The 22,410-nt window shown below is 34.6% G+C and overlaps 1 protein-coding gene and 1 long non-coding RNA gene across 9 annotated transcripts in view; both read left to right on the top strand.

Annotated features, from left to right (window-relative positions):
• The first annotated feature begins 383 nt into the window (after positions 1-383).
• ppargc1a (peroxisome proliferator-activated receptor gamma, coactivator 1 alpha) overlaps positions 384-22,410 on the top strand; it is a 92,528-nt gene continuing 70,501 nt past the window's right edge. For all 8 annotated transcript variants that reach the window (XM_087262397.1, XM_087262395.1, XM_087262399.1 and 5 more), the window contains exons 1-2: positions 384-548; positions 8,650-8,829. In XM_087262397.1, the coding sequence (XP_087118523.1) occupies positions 501-548; positions 8,650-8,829 (228 nt within the window). In that variant the 5' untranslated portion in view covers positions 384-500. The remainder of the gene's footprint in view (positions 549-8,649; positions 8,830-22,410) is intronic.
• On the top strand, positions 3,865-8,096 carry LOC147836230 (uncharacterized). The gene is made up of 3 exons (XR_015496639.1): positions 3,865-7,288; positions 7,488-7,705; positions 7,891-8,096. It is a non-coding gene; the product is annotated as an uncharacterized LOC147836230 (long non-coding RNA).

Here is a 22,410-nt window from a genome sequence, read left to right as displayed (position 1 = left end):
CGCCCTGTGCCTGTTTGTTTGATTCACCAAAAGGAACCGACTCTACTTAAGACTCGCGATTCGAACTCTATTCCGAGCTCTGCGCGTTTCAGATCCGCGGTGCCGCTGAATAGTCAATAGTGATCAGTTTTACGCACGGACGTATAATTGACATTTGGAAGACGACAGTGAAACCAAACGTGAAGAAACTCGTCGTGATTTTGGTCCCAATCCGTTGGTGCTACTAGAGGCATGTTGAGAAGAGCGAGAGGTTTTATAGTTGGGCAAGATTTACTATGCGCGTGCCAGACTCCGCCTACCGCACGGCGCGTCATTGGCGAGTAACGGCGAAGGGGAGTCACTCCCCTGCCTACTTTTAATAGCTTTGTCATGTGATGGAAAGCAGTTGTAAGACAGGTGCCCTCGGTTCATTGTCAGTGAGGGGCGCGAGGGAACGAGTGGATTTTCTCTTTTGCCCGTGATTTCTTTTTTATTTTTCCGTGCCGTCATTCAGGGGCTGGATGGCGTGGGACAGGTGTAATCAGGATTCGGTGTGGAGAGAACTAGAGGTGAGAACTGATGTGCAACTTATTCTTCCAGGGCTGGAGCACAATTTTTTCTTTCTTGAGGAGACGGAGCGCTGAGAAAAACCCTCCAAGACTGCTGCTGTAGCTCCGGTTGACGCACGGGGGAAACGCACGGGAATACGCCGGGTTGTGAGAAGGTCTAATGTGTTGTGTGTGCTGTGATTTATCTGGCGAAATAGCGAGAGGCTTTTTTTTTCTCGGAGTTGAACAGTGACAGCCTACTTAGGATGTCTTGTCGTGGGAAATTGTGTTGACATGCCCGTGGATGGAGAGCGCGCGCTCGTTTTCTCGCTCGCTGGTAACGCAGGTGATGATGAGACAGGTATATCTGCCTCAGATGTGCTGGAATTACTAATATATGTGCTCGGTGCGTCAGGTATTGTACATCGAAACTTTCCCATCAGAAAAGCAGACACGGTCTCGAACGGAAGGCTGTTTCGCGTGCATGCATTCCGAGCGCGTGCTGGATTTAATGTTGAAGAATATCGGCTGTGCATTGGGATTTCGATGCTGAACATGTTTTACTTTTTATTTAGCAAGACATCATCGCGTTGCTCCAGTGCAATGCCTCAATAGGGATTGCATAGCTGTGCATGACGTTTGTCGCTTTTTAAGTGTACACGAATCGCGGAAACGCGCAATTCTGGACGCTTTTTGGTTCGGCGAAATGCAAGATGTGCACTTTATCGTTAATTATGCATTATCAGTGCAGATCTATCTATCTATCTATCTATCTATCTATCTATCTATCTATCTATCTATCTATCTATCTATCTATCTATCTATCTATCTATCTATCTATCTATCTATCTATCTATCGCAGTCGTATTTTAAAAGCATTTCTTGGATGAAACTTTTACGCACCATATAGACACAAATGTCTCGCTGTATATATGCTGTCTAGGCTGCGCCGTACGCACGTGCGCTATTGTTATGTACATTTTAAGAGGTTAGTTGAGTGTCTCATTCGGAGCATAAATCCATCTAAACACAATCAGCAAATTGCTTCTCGGTTCCAATTCTAATCATATCAGTTCCAGGTGCCTACAAGTAGCTATTCTCTCTCTCTCTCTCTCTCTCTCTCTCTCTCTCTCTCTCTCTCTCTCTCTCTCTCTCTCTCTGCATGAGCTCGTGATAAGCGTGTCCGTATTTTTGAGTGGAAAAAATAAAATAAAACAGGAGAGGGCTGCAGAAGATGCATGTCATTTGATCAGATATTATCATTAGTCTGTCACTGCATGTGAGCGTTTTGCTATAAATCTGTGACAGCAGAAGGACAGGGTGTCGTAAATAGATCTAAACTAAATAAAATGCCGATGATCAAAGTGTATCGTGCGTGATATCTGTAATCCAAACTGCATCATCCTGATGTCTACGAGCGGAGCATCGCTCTTTATTTGCGGCATTCGCATTACTGAGAAAAGAGCAGTGATGTTGACAGGAAACGGGGTTTAAAATGAGCAGTTAGTTAGTCGGCGTGGGACACAATTGCACAAAATAAATAATATTAAACATTGCGCTGTTGATGGAAAAGCATCACTCTACAGCACCCTCTGTTAAAACTCTATACACCTGTGTGCGCGCGCGCGCTGTCGGTCAGTTTATCCGCGCTCACGGCTGCTGCTGCTGCTTCAGCTTCCACTTCGCTTCTGTTTTACTCACAACATACTCATTGCAATGAAGTACAGTATTCTGACCAATCAGAGGGCGTGGCTGTTGCGCTCTTCCCCACGACGGCCCGCCCCTCCCCTCCCGCAACCAATCACAGCATTGTTTGTTTTCTGGTTGGTTGTGTTGTTGTGGAAAACACTGTGTCCACATTTGAATACGCTTGTAGGTTAGATATACATGTTTACCTCATGTGCACGTTTGTAAGCGGCAGTGAATGGAGTAGCTTTTGAATAGTAGTCAAACAGGTCTGAATTATGTTGGTAAGTTACACTCTCCATGAATCATATGAAGCAGGGGTGCCCAAACTTTCTCTTACACTCAGGAATAAAGGTACACGAGCTGTCACTGGGGTGGTACCTTTTAAAAAGGTACAGATTTGTACATATTATTACCTCAAGGGTACATATTAGTATCTAAAAAGTACAAACGTGTTCCTCTTAAAATTTTAAGGGAATAAAAAATACTTTTGAGCTACCTATATGAACCATTCAAGTACAAATGTGCACCTTTTCAGAAGGTACCACCCCAGTGACAGCTCATGTACCTTAATTTCTGAGAGTGTATGAAGGGCCACACACCAAACTTGATTGAGGCTAGTGGGCTGAAGGCAGATTTAGGTGGGGTAATTTAGGGGTAATTTCCTAATTTATTTAATAATGTTTAAAAATGACTAAAAAACATTGCTTTATATTAACTAATACAGTATTTTGTACATTTCATAATAAACTTAACACATTAAAAAAATAATAATCTAGTTTATAACAAAATTACACTTGTTTTTGCATTGATTTGCTTGCCGATGTGTTCTGAATAGTCAATGTCTACTCTCCGTCGAGGGACAGTATTTACATTTTTAAAAATCTGATTCATTTACAACATTTAATTGAAACATTTAGTTCACTTTTTTGTAGCTCAGCAATACGACAAACAAAAAAGCTTACGTCAAATTAGAAATGAGGATCTCTATGTTAAAGTTATTCACCCCAACCCTCTTCATCATACTCATTCTCCTCTCAGATGGGATGGTGGGCCAAAGCAAAGGTTACAATGGGCCAACTTTGGCCCACAGGTCCTACTTTGGGCATCTCTGATATAAAGGAAGAGTTATTGCTTGCATTTGTCAGACAGTTGCAGAGTTTTGAGATATTATGATGCAGTATGTCATGCAGTTTTTCAAAGTTTTGCTTAAAACGACTGGTAAAGGGTATTTAGTGACAGACAACTACTGTAAATTGGCTTATTTTATCGATTTTCACATAGTTTTTATATACTTATGAGTAGCACCAGACGGAATCTGCGGACGTTTCTTGCTATTTCTGCAGAGAATTTTGGTAAAAATCTGCGGATTTATTTTGGAAGTATCGTAACTAAAACCTTAATATGTGAAATTTTTTTTTTTTTTTTAAACTTTTATTTAATGTTTAAAATGCAAATCCAACTAGATTCACTTTATTTGGTAAACAAAGCAAGTCTCTCATATACTGTAACATATATACTAAAAGACAGAAAATATGACTTTAGAAACTGCATTGTACATAAATCAGATAAACATTTTCATATTAGTCAATAATATTACTATGATTAATATATATAAATATATATAAAAAATATAATATATTAAAAAACTGAATAAATTTAGATTTACAGAAATTTACTCAATTAAATAAACATAATTAATGATGGGCTAAAAATCTGCGAACACCTGCGGAATTCTGCACATGCAGATTCCGTGTGGGCAGCCTGATCTCACGAGAAAACGTAAGTATTTGACGTTTTGCCAGTTTAGTGGCTAATTCATACGATATCTTACGAGTTCAGTTCTACGAAATTGTACGATTTTAAAAAGGAGGCGTGGCACCTAACTCCACCCCTAAACCCAACCGTCATTGGGGGATGAGCAAATCGTACTGAAATGTACAAATTAGATCATACGAATTTGTACGAACTAGCCGCTAAATCAAAAAGTTACGAATTGCCGTGAGATTGTGTTGGTGTGGGCCTACTTATGAGCAATTCCATGCAAATGTCAACCTTGCCATGAAACAAATTACGCTTTCACCAAAATACGAAAGCCGTTTAAGTTTTTTGTGTACGAAAGTATTTTACAGCACTTTAAAAAATACAAAAAAAATCTTTCTGTCAGTATTTTCAAACTACTTGATTTATCAAAGTCACACAAGTGGCAATTTCACATCTGTCACATCCATAACGGAGAGATGTCACATGCATAACAGAGCTTTTTCCTCATAAATGCACAAATATTAAATAAAATAAAGCCAATCATGTTTGTTCTACAGAGAGACAACTCTTATCTTTTTGATTAGCATTGTTTATTTTAAGTTGTAGAGTTTAATTCACAGAATTTCTACAAAGTATGTTGTATATTGTAAACTCGCATACTTTTTTTGGTCACATCCATAACGCGTGTTTATTTTTACTCATTTAAAGTACAAAACATGTTTACAGATTGATATTTTTCTGATCTCTTAACTCTGAGGTTAGTTGATTTGGAAAATATAAACAGATATTTAAATATAATGTTAACAAATACTGTCTTTGGATTTTTTACTGCAAATGTCACATCCATAACGCTGGAAATGCACTTATGTATTTATTTATTTGTTTGTTTGTTCGTTCATTCATTCATTAGTTAGTTAATCAAGGGAGATCCATTTAAACATTGTTCTATCAGGGAATATCAAAATGAAAACATCGTCCTGTCTTGAATATCAAACACCCTCAGTTGTCACGTTGCCAAAACATTTCAGATTGGTAAGAGAACATAGGAAACATTTCTTTATTCTCAAGAATCAATACATCTTTTTGTGTGCATCACATGTTAAAACCTGACAAAGGATGACTGGCAAGTTTTTTGGATTCAAAAAGAAAGACAGAAATGAATGGGATCAGGTTTTAAAGTAAATGCAAATCAATAAATAAACAAACTAGAAAAAACCAATCAATAAAAACAATGTGAAAGGAATAAGTCTGCAAGCTTATTCCAGGAACATGTTTATATGGAGACAGGCATCTGTATACGAGGTGTTGTGCAGCCCGACCAGAGCTGAAAATGATTTAATATCTGTTGATCCCACCGTTTGCGGTCTGATAATGTGTTTGGGATCACAAAGTCAGACAAATAAACAGTAAATGCAAGCAAACAGTAAAACAAGGCAACTTCTGGTAACCCTTTACACTGCTGGGTTCCACACAATCGATTTGTGATGGGAAAACATGAATGAGTTAAGTTAGCTTATTAGTATTTACGAATTTAAGTTGATTGAACATAAAACAATTAGGTTGCTGCATTAAACATTCAAGAATTGTGTTGTTTCAGCTCATTTTAAATACTAATAGTAGTTTGAACAAGCATCATTTTTTAAGTATACAGTTTAGGTAACAATTCACATTTACTGCTGGCTTATTGTCTGCCTATTATTAAGATATGAACTGTTTATTAGCACTTATAAACTATGACCTTATTTTAAATCCCGAATCCTATAATTCCAAAACCAAACTACTAGCTTACAAGCTATTAATAGGCAGCTGATTAGTAGTTTATTGAGCTAAAAGTCTTAGTTAATGGTTGGTTAATGTTTTAATAGTACAATAAAATAAAGTGTGACTCAAATTTTACAGTGTTTGAGTGTTTGGTAACACTTTATTTGTTGGTCTTTTACCTGTGTTCCTTGTACTTACTATAGTAATCAAAATTAATTATGCATAACTGCATGCAACTAACCCTGAACGTAAACTTAATCCTTACCCTATAGCAGGGATCACCAAACTTGTTCCTGGAGGGCCGGTGTCCTGCAGATTTTAGCTCCAACCCTAATCAAACACACCTGATCAAGGTCTAACTAGGTATACTTGAAACACCCAGGCAGGTGTGTTTAGGCAAGTTGGAGCTAAACCCTGCAGGGCACCGGACCTCCAGGAAAGAGATTGGTGACCCCTGCCCTGTAAGTACAAGTACACTGTAAATAAAAAAATAAAAATAAGAAAAAAGAAACAAGTGATTTCCATTTCTTTACGGTTGTGAAGTGCATTATGGGATGTTGATCTCGTTTGATGTTGAAATTCAACTCTACAGTTTAACAAAGTGACTTTTATTGACGTTTTAGTTGTTTGAAAATACATAATGTGCTGTATAATAAATAATATACAGAGAAATGACTCTGTAAAATAGCCGAACATGTACTGGTGGTTTATTACAAGGGTTTTGTACTGTACTATACGACACCAACCCAGACAATATAACAGTTTAAACTATTAAAAAGGTTCTTAAAAATCAATTTTTTTCAAACTTGTCGTGGTTAAAAGTTATTGGAAGCAAGATCAGGGTCTCATAATGCAATTTAAAAGCATAAATAAACATCATACACGGAATAAAAACATGAGTCATGCTAATTTACAGCTATTTTGTTACAGTGTAGTTAATTAAAATTACTCATTGTTTAATTTAATTGTTACACTCTAACAAAAGAAACCCTCTATTAAAGCAAAACCGAATAGTTCTACTATCAAAAATGTCCCTGCCAGATTTGACAGCATCACTATCAGACCGCTAAATATGTAACTTATTAAGTGTTTTCCATTTATTTTCTCCGCTCTGTCGACTTTTGATGTTAGAAATTCAACTCTACACTTTAACAAAGGGACTTTTATTGACATTTTAGTAGTCTGAAATAAATTAATGTGCAAGAAATTATTTATAGCTGTCAAAAATGTCCCTGCCAGATCCAACAGCATCACAATCAGACCATTAAATATGTAACCTATTACACGTTTTCCATTTATTTTCTCTGCTCTGTCGACGTTTGATGTTGAAAATTCAACTCTACACTTTAACAAAGTATATTTTATTGACATTTTAGTAGTTTGAAAAAAAAAATATGATGTAAGAAATAATTTATAGCTATCTAAAATGAATCTGACAGATTTAACAGCATCACTATCAGACCATTAAATGTGTAACCAAATGTTTTTCATTTATTTTATCTGCTCTGTCGACTTTTGATGTTGAAAATTCAACTCTACACTTTAACAAAGTATCTTTTATTGACATTTTAGTAGTTTGAAATACATTAATGTGTAAGAAATAATTTATAGCTATCAAAAATGTCCCTGCCAGATTTAACAGCATCACTATCAGACCATTAAATATGTAACCTATTAAATGTTTTCCATTTATTTTCTCTGCTCTGTCGACTTTTCATGTTAGAAATTCAACTCTACACTTTAACAAAGTGACTTTTATTGCCATTTTATTATTTTGAAATAATATAATGTGTAAGAAATAATGTATAGCTATTAAAAATGTCCCTGTGAGATTCGATAGCATCACAATTAGATCGATAAATATGTAACTTAAGTGTTTTTCATTTATTTTCTCTGCTCTGTCGACTTTTGATGTTGAAAATTCAACTCTACACTTTAACAAAGTGACTTTTATTGGCATTTTAGTTGTTTGAAATATTAAGAAATAATATATATCTATCAAAAATGTCCCTTACAGATTCAACAACATCACAATCAGACCATTAAATATGTAACTTAAGTGTTTTTCATTTACTTTTCTCTGCTCTGTCAACTTTTAATGTTGAAAATTCAACTCTACACCATAACAAAGTATATTTTATTGACATTTTAGTAGTTTGAAATACATTAATTTGTAAGAAATAATTTATAGCTATCAAAAATGTCCCTGCCAGATCCAACAGCATCACAATCAGACCATTAATTATATAACCTATTACAAGTTTTCCATTTATTTTCTCTGCTCTGTCGACTTTTGATGTTAAAAATTCAACTCTACACTTTAACAAAGTGAGTTTTATTGCCATTTTAATAGTTTGAAATAATATAATGTACAAGAAATAATGTATAGCTATTAAAAATGTCCCTGTTACATTCGACAGCATCACAATTAGATCGATAAATATGTAACTTAAGTGTTTTTTATTTATTTTCTCTGCTCTGTCAACTTTTAATGTTGAAAATTCAACTCTACACCATAACAAAGTGACTTTTATTGGCATTTTAGTAGTTTGAAATATTAAGAAATAATATATGTCTATCAAAAATGTCCCTTACAGATTCAACGACATCACAATCAGACCATTAAATATGTAACTTAAGTGTTTTTCATTTGCTTTTATCTGCTCTGTCAACTTTTAATGTTGAAAATTCAACTCTACACCATAACAAAGTGACTTTTATTGACATTTTAGCTGTTTTAAATCAATGTACAAGAAATAATTCATAGCCATCAAAAATGTCCCTGTGAAATTCGACATTACAATCAGACCGTTAAATATGTAACTTATTAGACAATTGAGTGCAAACACCAAACGAAGACGTTTATTGTGTCAGCAAATATGTGCTCAGCAATCTCATCTCTCTCTTCCAGTGCGCTGCCTTGGTTGGTGAAGACCAGCCCCTTTGCCCTGACCTGCCTGAGCTTGACCTTTCTGAGCTGGATGTCAGCGACCTCGACGCGGATAGCTTTCTGGGAGGACTCAAGTGGTACAGCGACCAATCAGAAATCATTTCCAGTCAGTATGGCAATGAAGCATCCAACCTGTTTGAGGTAAGGAGGGTCATCGCACCGCGGTGTTTCCTTATCTGTTCATGCATGCTTGTAAAATTAGATATGATTTCAGCCTCATGTAGTTTATTGAGAGTAGGGCTGCACGATATTGGAAAAAATCTAGCAATGCGATGGTTTGTTGTTCTGCATTATACAGTGCTCAACATAAATGAGTTAAAAATTAATATTTTGATCAGTGAATATAGGTCATACATTTTGGTGCAATTAAACAAACAGATTTATTAAACAGATACATTTAATAAAATAATGTTTTAGTCAACACAATTGAGTTGAAAATGATTATTTTGATACATTTCTAAGTGAATATAGGTTATATATGTTGGTTCATTTAAACAAAACAGATCTATTAAACAGATATATTTATTAAAATAATGTTTTAGTCAACATAAATGAGTTGAAAATTAATGTTTCGATCCATTTCTCAGTGAATATAGGTCATATATTTTGGTGCATTCAAACAAAACAGATCTATTAAACAGATATATTTATTAAAATAATGTTTTAGTCAACACGAATGAGTTGAAAATGAATATTTTGATCCATTTCTCAGTGAATATAGGTCATATATTTTGGTGCATTCAAACAAAACTGATTTATTAAACAGATATATTTATTAAAATAATGTTTTAGTCACCGAACATCTTTAGAAACAGAAAGATAACACATTTAAATGCTTGCCAAATATTGGAAAAAGAAATTACAACCTACAAAAATGTCAAGAAAATTTGATTAATTCTTTGCCCTATTTATTTTGGACTGTTCTCATACGTTATTTTGTTAGACTAGCTCCAGATTTGGCTTCAGTACTGACTGATCTATTGTATACGCACAAAATAATAATTTAAATGAAAGATTTATGAGTGGTGTACTCAATTGCACAAAATATTGAAGTCAGAATTATTAGCCCCCCTTTTTTATTTTTAAATATTTTCCAAATGATGTTTAACAGAGCAAGGTAATTTTCACAGTATGTCTGATAATATTTTTTCTTTAGGAGAAAGTCTTATTTGTTTTATTTCGGCTAGAATAAAAGCAGCTTTTATTTTTTTTAAAACACCATTTTAGATGCAAAATTATTAGCCCCTTTTAGCTATATTTGTTTTGGATGGTCTACAAAACAAAACATTGTTATACAATAACTTGCCTAATTAACCTAACCTGCCTAGGTAACCTAATTAACCTAGTTAAGCCTTTAAATGTCACTTTAAGCTGTATAGAAGTGTCTTGAAAAATATCTAGTCAAATATTATTTACTGTCATCATGGCAAAGAGAAAATAAATCAGTTATTAGAAATGAGTTATTAAAACTATTATGTTTAGAAATGTGTTGAAAAAATCTCTTCGTTAAACAGAAATTAAGGAAAAAAAATAAACAGCGAGCTAATAATTCAACTGTATGTTGAGCACTGTATGCTCCGAGATTAATATCATTTCAGCAGATGACCTAAATATCTCTATTTGGAAAGAATTTATAATATTAGATGGATTGGGATGATGCAGTGGGCCAGTGAATCTGCCTAAAACGTAATAAAGATCTACAAGCAGATATAAATACAATAAAGAGAAAGATACAGCTGAAATAAACACTATGTTATTGTTTTCTGATTGCAATAAACGAATAATCATATTTAATTAAAATGTAAAAAAAAAAAAAAAATATATATATATATATATATATATATATATATATATATATATATATGCTTTTAAAGCATTGCGAATGATGATCACATAGTGATATCGATGCTAAACGATATATTGTGCAGCCCTAATTAAGAGCGCTTGTGTCTGTGATTGTGGAATTGTTCACAAGCTGGTTTATTAGTTAATAACAGAATGGGAATGAGCATTCACTCATGGCGTCTGATAGTATTATGATAAGAACGCAACCTTTGCTCGGTATACTTTAGGTCAGCGTTTGTACCAGCAATCTTGTGCCCGGAGCGCTGAAGTTTATGGGTGTTTGTGTGCGCATTTCTCCCGCTGTTCCAGAGTAATGGTCAGTTATAATAGAGTGCTGCGGTGTTCGCCCACTGTTTTAGCAGCCTTGGTTCTGGAAGTATTTTCCTCATGGGGATTTTTAAAAAAAGTCTTTGTTTTAAGAGTTATAAGCAGTGAAGCGAGCCAGCCGGCTATGTGGTGAATCGCAATATTACAGACTCTGACCGGAGACTGAAAAGCAATCCGAGGATGCACTGCGGATTAAATAACCAAATGAATGACAATGGAAGAGTAGAACACTGTTGAGCTGATTACACTGAGATTTGTTGATTACAGAAAGGAATTACATATTTTACAATTACAATTGCGTATTTAGAGTGTTGTTGCACTGAGGAAGAGCTTTCTCCTTGAAAACGTCACTCTTTTCTTGCACTTGGCACTTTTTTTTTTGGCCTCTGATGGAGCATATTATATATTTTGAGGTGCGTTGTACACTGCATATTTGTATTACTGCTATATTCTACAATTACTGCATATAATGTGTGTACGAATACAAATATTTGCGATCTAAGCAAAACTGAGACAGAAACTGTGCTTCATGGCAGTGGGCGGAGCCTTTGATTTGCCTTTCACTGATTGGTGGAGAATCTGCAGAATGAGTTATGTAGATCATTTCATTGTGGTCATGTCATTGTCCCCTGAACATTTCCTGTATGTTATCATAATATTTCATAACTGTAATAACTGTAGTAATAAATCATATCTTCATAATAAATCAGCTATTATAACATTATTTATCAATATTTGTGTTTTGTTTATTCTCGGAAGCTATGGAAATTAAAAATGTATTACCAGAAATACGTTATTTTTACATTGCTCAAAATGATCTATACTTTTATGTTAGACATGGTCTTTTTAAAAGAAACAATGCTTATTGACAGCTTTAACAAAAATATATTATTATTTTTCGAATTATAATTAAATATTAATTACTAATTAAATATTGCAAAAAGTCACCAGTGCTGTTCCAGGGTATGCATTTGTATGCTGATCTCATGAGGAGATGTATATATATATTTATATATATATATACATTTATTCGAAAACGTATGATTTTCAAAAGGAGCTGTCCTACCCAAAGCCCACACCTAAACCCAACTGCCATTAGGGGATGATCAAATTGCCACTAGATTGTGTTGTTACATTTTTGACTCTGCAGCACAGACTATTCACTCACCCTCAAGTGGTTACACACCTTAATGAGTTTCTTATAACCACTATAACCAGATATTCTGTAGAAAGCTGAAAACCGGTAACCATTACATCATTTCACGGTAGGAAACACAAACACAATGGAAGTCAATGGTTACAGGTTACAATTGAAAAGACAACAACATTGGTTCCTATTGGCTAATTCGTACAAATCCATGCGACTTCATTCATTCGAAAAGTTTGATTTTGATTTTCAAAAGGAGCTGTCCTACCCAAAGCCCACACCTGAACCCGAATGTCATTAGGGGATGATCAAATTATACGATACAAATTGCCACTAGATTTTGTTGGTCACTTTGATGACTCTGCAGTGCAGACAATTCACTCATCCTCAAGTGGTTATAAACCCTAATGAGTTTCTTATAACCAGATATTTTGAAGAAAGCTGAAAACCGGTAACCATTGACTTCCATAGTAGGAAACACAAATAAAATAAAAGTCAACGGTTACAGGTTTTCAGAGTTGTCCAATCGATCTTGTTTTGTGTTCTACAGAAGAAATAAAGTCAAACATGAGGATGAACAAGTAAAAAGTTAGTAAATGATGGCAGAATTTGCGGTTTTGGGTGAACTATCTCTTTTAATATGATTAAAAAGACAACAACAAATCCATATGGCTTCATTAATTCGAAAACGTATGATTTTTAAAAGGGGATGTCCTCCCCAAAGCCCACACCTAAACCCAGATGTCAATAGGGAGTGATCAAATTGTTTGAGTTAGGAATTGCCACTAGATTGTGTTGGTATATATTTTAGAGTCACTTTGAGTCACATTGATGACTCTGTAGTACAGACTATTCACTCACCCTCAAGTGTTTATAAACCTTAATGAGTTTCTTATAACCACTATTACCACACAATAAGATATTTTGAAGAAAGCTGAAAACCGGTAACCATTGACTTCCATTGTAGGAAAAACAAATAAAATGAAAGTAAATGGTTACAGGTTTTCAGATGTGTCCAAACGATCTTGTTTTGTGTTCTACAGAAGAAATAAAGTCAAACATGAGGATGAACAAGTGAATAGTTTGTAAATGATGACAGAATTTGCGGTTTTGCGTGAACTATCTCTTTTAATACTACTGAAAAGACAGCAACATTGGTTTCTATTGGCTAATTCTGACAAATCCATACGACTTACATTTGAAAACATGATTTTCAAAAAGATATGTCCTACCCAAAGCCCTCACCTAAACCCAAAATGTCATCAGGGGATGATCAAAATGTATGAGTTACCAATTGGCACTAGGTTGTGTTGGTATATTTCCTTGTCTCTCTTTTTTGTGTATAGTGTAGATGTATTTAATGGAATGTGAATATTACGTTGTAGTTTAGTACAAATTAAATTCATTTTAAATATACAACTACTTTCATAACTGCATTGTCACCGTAATCTCTAGATGGTCCACTTTTAACCAGCTTGTTCCTGTTGAAAAAGGGAAGAGGTAAAACTTTAAACCTGTTGCAACTCGCGCTTCTTCGTCACCGACAAAGCAAGCAAAGTCCATTGGGAAAAGAATGAGGCGGCTAAAACAAAGCAGATCTGGCCCTGGCGAGTTCATTATGTGCTATCTGTGTAGATAGAGAAGAGCAATGATAATGTTCTGAGTGCTGACAAATATAGGTCTGTTGCACGTTTTGGCTTTTGTGTCATGGTGCGATAGGGAATTCTTCCACAAGACCATTACAAGTGGAAAGCAATCAGATAAAAATACGCTAATTAAAGGGATATTTCACACTCAAAAATACATTTTAGTAACTATTTAGTCACCCTCAAGTGGTTATAAACCTTCTTATAACCACTATAACTAGATATTTTGAAGAAAGCTGAAAACCGGTAACCATTGACTTCTATAGTAGGACAAACAAATACAATGGAAGTCAATGGTTACAGATTTTCAAATTTCAAACATGTGAAGGAACAAGTGAAGAGTGAGTAATGATGACAGAATTTGGGTAAACTATCTCTTTTAACATAATTGAGAGGAAAACAACATTGGTTTCTATTGGCTAATTCATAGGAACCCATACGACACATTCGAAACATGCTTTTTAAAAGGAGATGTCCTAACCAAAGCCCACACCTAATCCCAAACGTCATTAGGTAATAATCAAATTGTACAAATTACAAATTGCATAAATTCGATATTTTGAAGAAAGCTGAAAACAAGTAACCTTAGACTTCCATAGTAGGAAAAACTAATACAATGGAAGTCAATGGTTACAGGTTTCCAGATTTGTCCAAATGAACTTGTTTTGTGTTCAACAGAAGAAAAAAAGTCAAACATGTGAAGGAACAAGTGAAGAGAGAGTAAATTATGACAGGATTTGGGTGAACTATCTACTTTAATATAGGTAAAAGAACAATAACGTTGGCTTCTATTGGATAATTTGTCCAAATCCATACGACTCCATTCATTCAAAAACATATGATCTTTTTAAAAAGAAAATGTCCTACCCAAAGCCCACACCTAAACCCAAACGTCATTAGGGGATGATCAAATGTACAAGTTAAGAATTATGTAAGTTCTACATTGTGAAGAAAGCTGAAAACTGGTAACTATTGACTTCCCTAGTAGGAAACACATATACAATGAAAGTCAATGGCTACAGGTTTCCAGCTTTGTCCAAATAATCTTGTTTTGTGTTCAGTAGAAGAAAGAAGATCTAACATGTGATGGGTGAATGACAACATTTGCAGTTTTGGGTCAACTATTTAGTTTAATTGGAAAAACAAAAACAACAATGTTGAGTTTGTCAATGTTTGACCCAACATTGGGTTATAACAACCTAGCGCTTAGTTTTTTTTTTTTTTTTTTTTTTTTTAAGAGTTAATGACTCTGTAGCAGACTATTCACTCACCCTCAAGTGGTTATAAACCTTAATGAGTTTCTTATAACCACACTATAAACCATTTTGTAGAAAGCTGAAAACCATAATTGACTTCCATAGTAGGAAAAACAAATACAATGGAAGTCAATGGTTACAGGCTTCCAGCTTTGTCCAAATTAACTTGTTTTGTGTTCAACAGAAGCAAGTCAAACATATGCAGGGTGAATAAACAATGAGAGAATTTGCAGTTTTGGTTGAACTATCCTTTTTAATATAATTGAAATACAACAACATTGGGTCTGTCCACATTTGACCCAACATTGGGTTATAATAACCTTGCATTTTTAGAGTCAATTTGATGACTCTGCAGACTATTCACTCACCCTCAAGTCGTTATAAACCTTAATGAGTTTCTTATAACCACAAAATAAACCATTTTGTAGAAAGCTGAAAACCGGTAACCATTGACTTCCATAGTAAGCAAAAACAATGGAAGCCAATGGTTACAGGTTTCCAGCTTTGTCCAAATGATCTTGTTTTGTGTTCAGCAGAAGAAAGAAAATCAAACATGTAAAGGAACAAGTAAAGAGAGTAAATGATGCCAAAATGTGCAGTTTTGGGTGAACTATGCCTTTTAAAATAATTTTTAAATATCCACAACATTGGGTTTGTCCACATTTCACCCAATGTTGGGTTACGACATCATTTTTTATTGTTATTATAACATTTTTATCACTTTTTACAGTGACTTTAATGACTCTGCAGCAGTATGAAAACATATTTAAATAAAGAAAGCATGGTCTTACTGAGAATGAACTGTGCCTTTAACATGGTAATAATTGCTGTGCATTGCTGCTTCTGTCATTTGAAATTCATATATAGCACATTTTGGACTGTTTTATGTTTTTATTTCATCGCCCACTTCATAATTCTCCTGCTGACAGATTAAGCACAAGTTAATCCTAGTTCAGTGAGATGGGACATGAGCTGTCAATAGTGATGAATGTGTGTATTGTATATGCATTTCCAATAGTGGCCTATGTGGGTCAGTGCAGTGCCCAAGAGCGGAGTGAAGACAGGTTAATGAATGGCCAGTTCTTGTGTAAAGCTAGCTGGCAGAACTTTTTCTTCCTCTTCCCCCACTGCACTCATTCAAACCCCTGGCAATGTTTTCTTAACCTGTCTGACTGCAGTATAGTTAATGGGTGGCCTGGCGAGTCCGCTGATGTCACACAACAAGCAGGCCCCACACACACACACACACACATGCAGACACAGACACTCATCCAGCCTGTGCTGTTTAATAGTTTTAATGGTGATGCCTGCTAGCGTTGATTATCATTTGTTTTGTTGTGTTCTATGCTTGTAGTCAGCAATAAAATAGTAAAGAGCACAAGTGTTTGACCCTTTAAAGCTTTAAAAAAAAAATAATAATAGTATACACATTTGTGTATGAAAATATGAATATTGTATTTATTATTGTATTTATTCATATTCGTATTGAAAATAATATATATATACAGATAATATATATACAGATATATAGAATTGTGGCATAACTATATATATATATATATATATATATATATATATATATATATATATATATATATATATATATATATATATATATATATATATATATATATATAGCCAGTATATATATAGTCGGAATTATTCGCCCCCCTTTGAATTTTTCTTCTTTTTTAAATATTTCCCAAATGATGTTTAACAGAGCAAGGAAATTTTCACAGTGTGTCTGATAATATTTTTTCTTCTGGAGAAAGTCTTATTTGTTTTATTTTGGCTAGAATAAAAACAGTTTTACATTTTTAAACACCGTTTTAAGGACAAAATTATTTAAGCTAATTATTTTTCGACTGTCTACAGAACAAACCATCATTATACAATAACTTGCCTAATTACCCTAAACTGCCTAGTTAACCTTATTAACCTAGTTAGGCCTTTAAATGTCACTTGAAGCTGTATAGAAGTGTCTTGATAAATATCTTATTGCTAGTTGGATAGTTGTGAATGCTAGTGTTGATTATGATTTGTTTTGTTGTGTTCTATGCTTGTAGTCAGCAATAAAATAGTAAAGAGCACAAATATTTGACCCTTTAAAGCCTAAAAAAATGAAATAATAATAATAACAATAATAATAATAATAATAATTATAATAATTATAATAATAATAATAGTATACACATTTGTGTATGAAAATATGAATATTGTATTTATAATTGTATCTAAATTTCAGTTAAAAAAATTTTAAACACCGTTTTAAGGACAAAATTATTTAAGCAATTTTTTTTTCGATAATCTACAGAACAAACCATCATTATACAATAACTTGCCTAAATACCCTAACCTGCCTAGTTAAACTAATTAACCTAGTTAAGCCTTTAAATGTCACTTTAAGCTGTATAGAAGTGTCTTGAAAAATATCTAGTCAAATATTATTTACTGTCATCATGGCAAATATAAAATAAATCAGTTATTAGAGTTATTAAAACTATTATGCTTAGAAATGTGTTGAAAAAACATGCTCTCCGTTAAAAAGAAATTGGGGAAAAAATAAACAGGGAGGCTAATAATTCTAATATATATATATATATATTTTATTATATTATATTATTATATTTTATATATATATATATATATATATATATATATATATATATATATATATATATATATATATATATATATATATATATATGTATGTATATATATATATATATATATATATATATATAAATAAAATATATATATATATACATCAGGTTTGTCTGGTTCTGGAATCTGATTGGCTGACAGTCGTGCGATATTTTGCCAGTAACATCATATATCACAAATATTGAACTAAATCCTAACATAAGAGCTTTTACCTCCTAAAAAAAGCATGCACTATTAATCAGATGACAGAAGGCATGCAGTAAATTGCGTTGAGGAGATTTTCAGCAGTTTTGAGCGTGTTAATAATTTAGAGGCCTTTGGAAGTTGGCATATCAAATACGATCGCAGCTGTACATACACAAAGTGCGCACATGCACAAATATGCTCGCCTTCAGATTTACACAACAAACACATGGCTTGTGTGTGCTGAAACACTGCGAGCTTTTCTCACGATTATGATTCATTATTTCATGTCGTACGCTTTCCTGACATTTTTGTACATGATGTTCCATTATTGCAGGGCCGTGTGGGGCGCGCCGGCAGGCAGATGAGAGTGAGCGATAGCAGGGAAACGCAGCCTAGAGATTTCTGTGTGACGTGACGGCTTATGCCTTTCAGTGGCAGTTCAGCCCTAGTTATCAAGCCCATCTCAGGGGCTAAAATGGATCTCTGGAGGTTGGGGGGTGCGACAGGCAGCTCACCCAGCCCAAGGGAGAGGGACTGACAGCGGGGTCAGCCTGTCACCGGCGGCCCCTCTCGCGGGAGAAGTGCTGTGGGGCGGTTAGCACCACTCAGACAAGCAAAACCATGTTTTGAGTCACATAGATTTGCTCTTTTAGGATTTGGTTGCAAATGTATGACTGTTGTATTTGTATTTTATTTTTTTTTAAATAAAGCATTTACCTCTCATCGTAAAGACTACACTCCTAAAAAAGATAGCTGCTGTTTGTTCAAACTACTTATTTAAAATGAGCTAAAACAACACAATTCTTGAGTTCTTTTGAGTTCCCTCAAGTTTGTAAAAACTACACAATGGATTTGTTGAGACAACATGGAGGAATTAAGTTTACTTATTCGTTTTTATGGGCAACGCAGTGTGGCAGTGGGTAGCACATTTGCCTCACAGCAAGAAGGTCGCTGCGTCGCTGGTTCGAGCCTCGGCTTAATTAAATAATTACTGACCTAATTAAATAATTAAAAATTAAGGCATGATCATATTTTATTTTGCTAAAATAAGCGTAATCTAGAGGCCCTTGCCTTTCATATAAACCACTTCTGATACCAAATCATCAATTAGAAAAACTAGGATAGACGACAAAACTTTTATCAGGTAGTGTAATGTCATGTGTTTTTGATAAACACCTGACTGGAGTAACATGCCGTCTTTTTTGGATGGCCTTTAGCTCTGAATCCAGGCAAGAGTTCTCGCTGTTCTCTCAGCTGAATTTTTGCAATGTGTGGAATGGAACACTCCCTGACCCCAAGCGATTGCCGAAGCCTTTTATTTTAAGGGCACTTGACACCTATTCAAAATAACTCCCTATTAAAAGCCGTACTGTATTAGGTCATCCAATAAGAGCCGTTCGGTCGGGCTTGTGTGATGTTAATATCCAAACACCAAAGCATGCTGCCAACAAGTGTTTGGAATTACAACTTGGTGGTGGGCTGAAAGCACTCGCTGTGCTTTTTTGTAAGGTGAGCACAGTTACCGATGACCGGTCAAAACTTTGCCCAGACTTTGACCCAGCTGTTGGATTTCCGCCAAAGCACGCCTGATTTGCAGGTTCGGATGTCTAAGTGTGAAACCGACGCGCAGATTAATTGCTGAAATAAACCTCAAGTACACGCATTCACACCCGCGCATAAACATTCATGTAAACAGCTGCTGTTATTTGCTTCTTTGCAATTTGTGAATCCACCAAAGGGAAACCTAAAAAGGCTGCAAGGAACTGCAATTGATAAAATCCCTCAGATTAATGAGGTCAGAATTATGTATTTGTTTTATTTTCTCGATTTCTGTTCTACAAAGAAGAGAACACGTTTCTAAACATAATAGTTTTAGCAACTCATTTCTAAAAACTGATTTATTTTCTCTTTGTCATGATGACACAAAATATTTGACTAGATATTTATCAAGATGCAAGTACTCAGCTTACAGTGACATTTAAAGGTTTAACTAGGTTAATTAGGCAAGTAATTTTCACAGCTTTCACGCATACAGACTTTTGCGGAAAATTACCGGCAATTTTATTCTAAAATAAAACAAAATAAAACACCCGGAGGTTTGGGTGGTTCACAAGACCGACCCTCCCACTGAGAAAGTCCTGATTTTGACCCCTATATGAGCTCATTTATCCCATTTTTGACTGCTTTGGCAACATAAATTGTGAAAATTATATTTAATTAATTATTAACTTATATTTATTTATAATTAACCACTTAAACTCTGATCCGTGACGTCATCGACTTTCGCTTTAACAATTAAAGGGCTAGCATTGCACCAATTCATGTCAACAGCTGCTGTTATTTGCTTCTTTGCAATTTGTAAATCCACCAAAGGGAAACCTAGAAAGGCTGCAATGAACTGCAATTGATAAAATCCCTCAGATTAATGAGGTCAGAATTATTATATGTAATTATTTTCTCGATTTCTGTTCTACAAAGAAGAGAACACGCTCCTAAACATAATAGTTTTAGCAACTCATTTCTAAAAACTGATTTCTTTTATCTTTGTCATGATGACACAAAATATTTGACTAGATATTTATCAAGATACTAGTACTCAGCTTACCGTGACATTTAAAGGCTTAACTAGGTTAATTAGGCAAGTAGTTTTCACAGCTTTCACACATACAGACTTTTCCAGGAAATCACCGGGAAATTACTGGCAAATAAAACACCCGGGGGTTTGGGTGGTTCAAAAGGCCGACCCTCCCACTGACAAAGTCCTGAATTTGACTCCTATATGAGCTTATTTATCTCACTTTTGACTGCCATGGCATCATAAATTGTAAAAATTATATTTAATTAATCATTCATTTATATTTATTTATAATTAAGCAGTTAAACTCTGATCCGTGACGTCAGCGACTTTCGCTTTAAGATTTAAAGTACCAGCATTGCACCAGACCCCCTTAAGTGGTTTCGTTTGAGAGTGTTGTATCTATATTTTATGCACATATGCATCACTGTGGTTTTTATTCTACTGTACAGAAGTTATTTACACTTAAATACACAGTATTTTGGATACTCGAGCTGGGTATTGAACATTGGTTCATTTTCATATTTTTTATATGGCTCATTAATGACAATTGTATGAGTTGTAGCTCAAATGAAAGCTCTTGCCGGTGCTCATACGGTTCTTGCATTCTTTTTACTGAATTATATTCACATATCAAACAGTTGCTGAGTGAATCGTGGTGTTTCCATGGCCCAGAAGTGAAAACAATACATTTATGATCAATAAGCAGCCCCAGATAGCACAGACAGCTGTCATCTCTTACCTTATGCTGCGCGCTTTAGGGCCATTTCTCCTCTGTTTTTGAGGTGATGTGCATAAGTAATCCTTTTATATGTCCGACGTGGTCTAAACACAGTGAATTATGTTTGATCAAACAAAAGAATTGTGAAATATGAAAACAATGATCGCTCCCTGTGGCTTTACAGCACCTCTCAGCAGTGGGAATACAATAACTTTTGCACAGATTATGGTAGAGACATTCTTCTTTTTTCCTGTGATTACAGACATGTGCAGGAACCACCAACATTAATTACAGCACGCTAGACCACACAGAACCTAAAAGGTACACTTTCAAATTTGAGTTTATAAAAATAGATAATATAAATATATATAAAATATTAAACAAATTCAAAAAGCGCCTCTTTTTTTTTAGGAGTTTATTATAACACTGACAACATATACAGTTATTTTAAACACTTTTAATAGTGTTTTATGAAAATTCAAAGGGTTTTCTTTAAAATAATACTAACTTTTTGCGTTTACACCTCTGCATGTAGATTTAGGAAGCTTTTAAATTTGGGTAGGCAAAATCCAGGCGGAAATTCCAAAATAGCAGCAGAGTTTAACTGGTTAACTATTAATTTCAGGGTTGGTAAGAGCTGAGTTTGACACCCCTAAGCTACATGAACGCTAAAGTTTTTTATAAAAGTGAAACCATGTAGAAAAAGACTGACCCCCTTTATGTTTAATACAAGCGTGGCCGTTTAGAATTCGTTTTTGGTTAATGGTGTCAGAATTTACTGGTATTTTGGAATGGATGTGTGAATGGACTTTTCCGGAAAGGTTCCAGAACGTTCTTGCCTGTGTGGACATATTTGAATTCACCGGTAAAGTCGTTCTGGAAATTTTCCAGATATTTACTTGTATCACTGTGTGAAATGGGCTAATGTATAATAGTGGTTCGTTCAGTAAACAATCAAAACAAATATTGCTTGAGGGGGCTAATATTATTAACCTTATAATATTTTTTTCAAATATTAAAAACGGCTTTTATTGTAGCCGAAACAAAACAAATAAGACTTTCTCCAGAGGAAAAAATATTATAGGAAATACTGTGAAAAATTCCTTTCTCTGTGAAACATCATTTGGGAAATATTTGAGCAAACATTCTCAGAAGGCCTAATAATTTTGACTCCAACTGTGTATCTCTGAGAAGACACGTTCAAGCAGAACATTCAGAGACGCGCACGCACGTGGTGTTAACGGTGACTGCTGATGGCTTCGCATTTTTAATTTGCAAATTTATGCTGACATTTGAAAACACACCATCAGTTTAGCTGCACAAGTTCAGCTGGGCCAAGCATATTATCATTTTGT

This window comes from Danio rerio, chromosome 7 (genome assembly GCF_052040795.2).
Source record: "Danio rerio strain M-AB ecotype USA chromosome 7, GRCz13ab, whole genome shotgun sequence".
Taxonomy (NCBI): Eukaryota; Metazoa; Chordata; class Actinopteri; order Cypriniformes; family Danionidae; genus Danio; species Danio rerio.
This window is presented reverse-complemented; position numbering and strand designations above follow the sequence as displayed.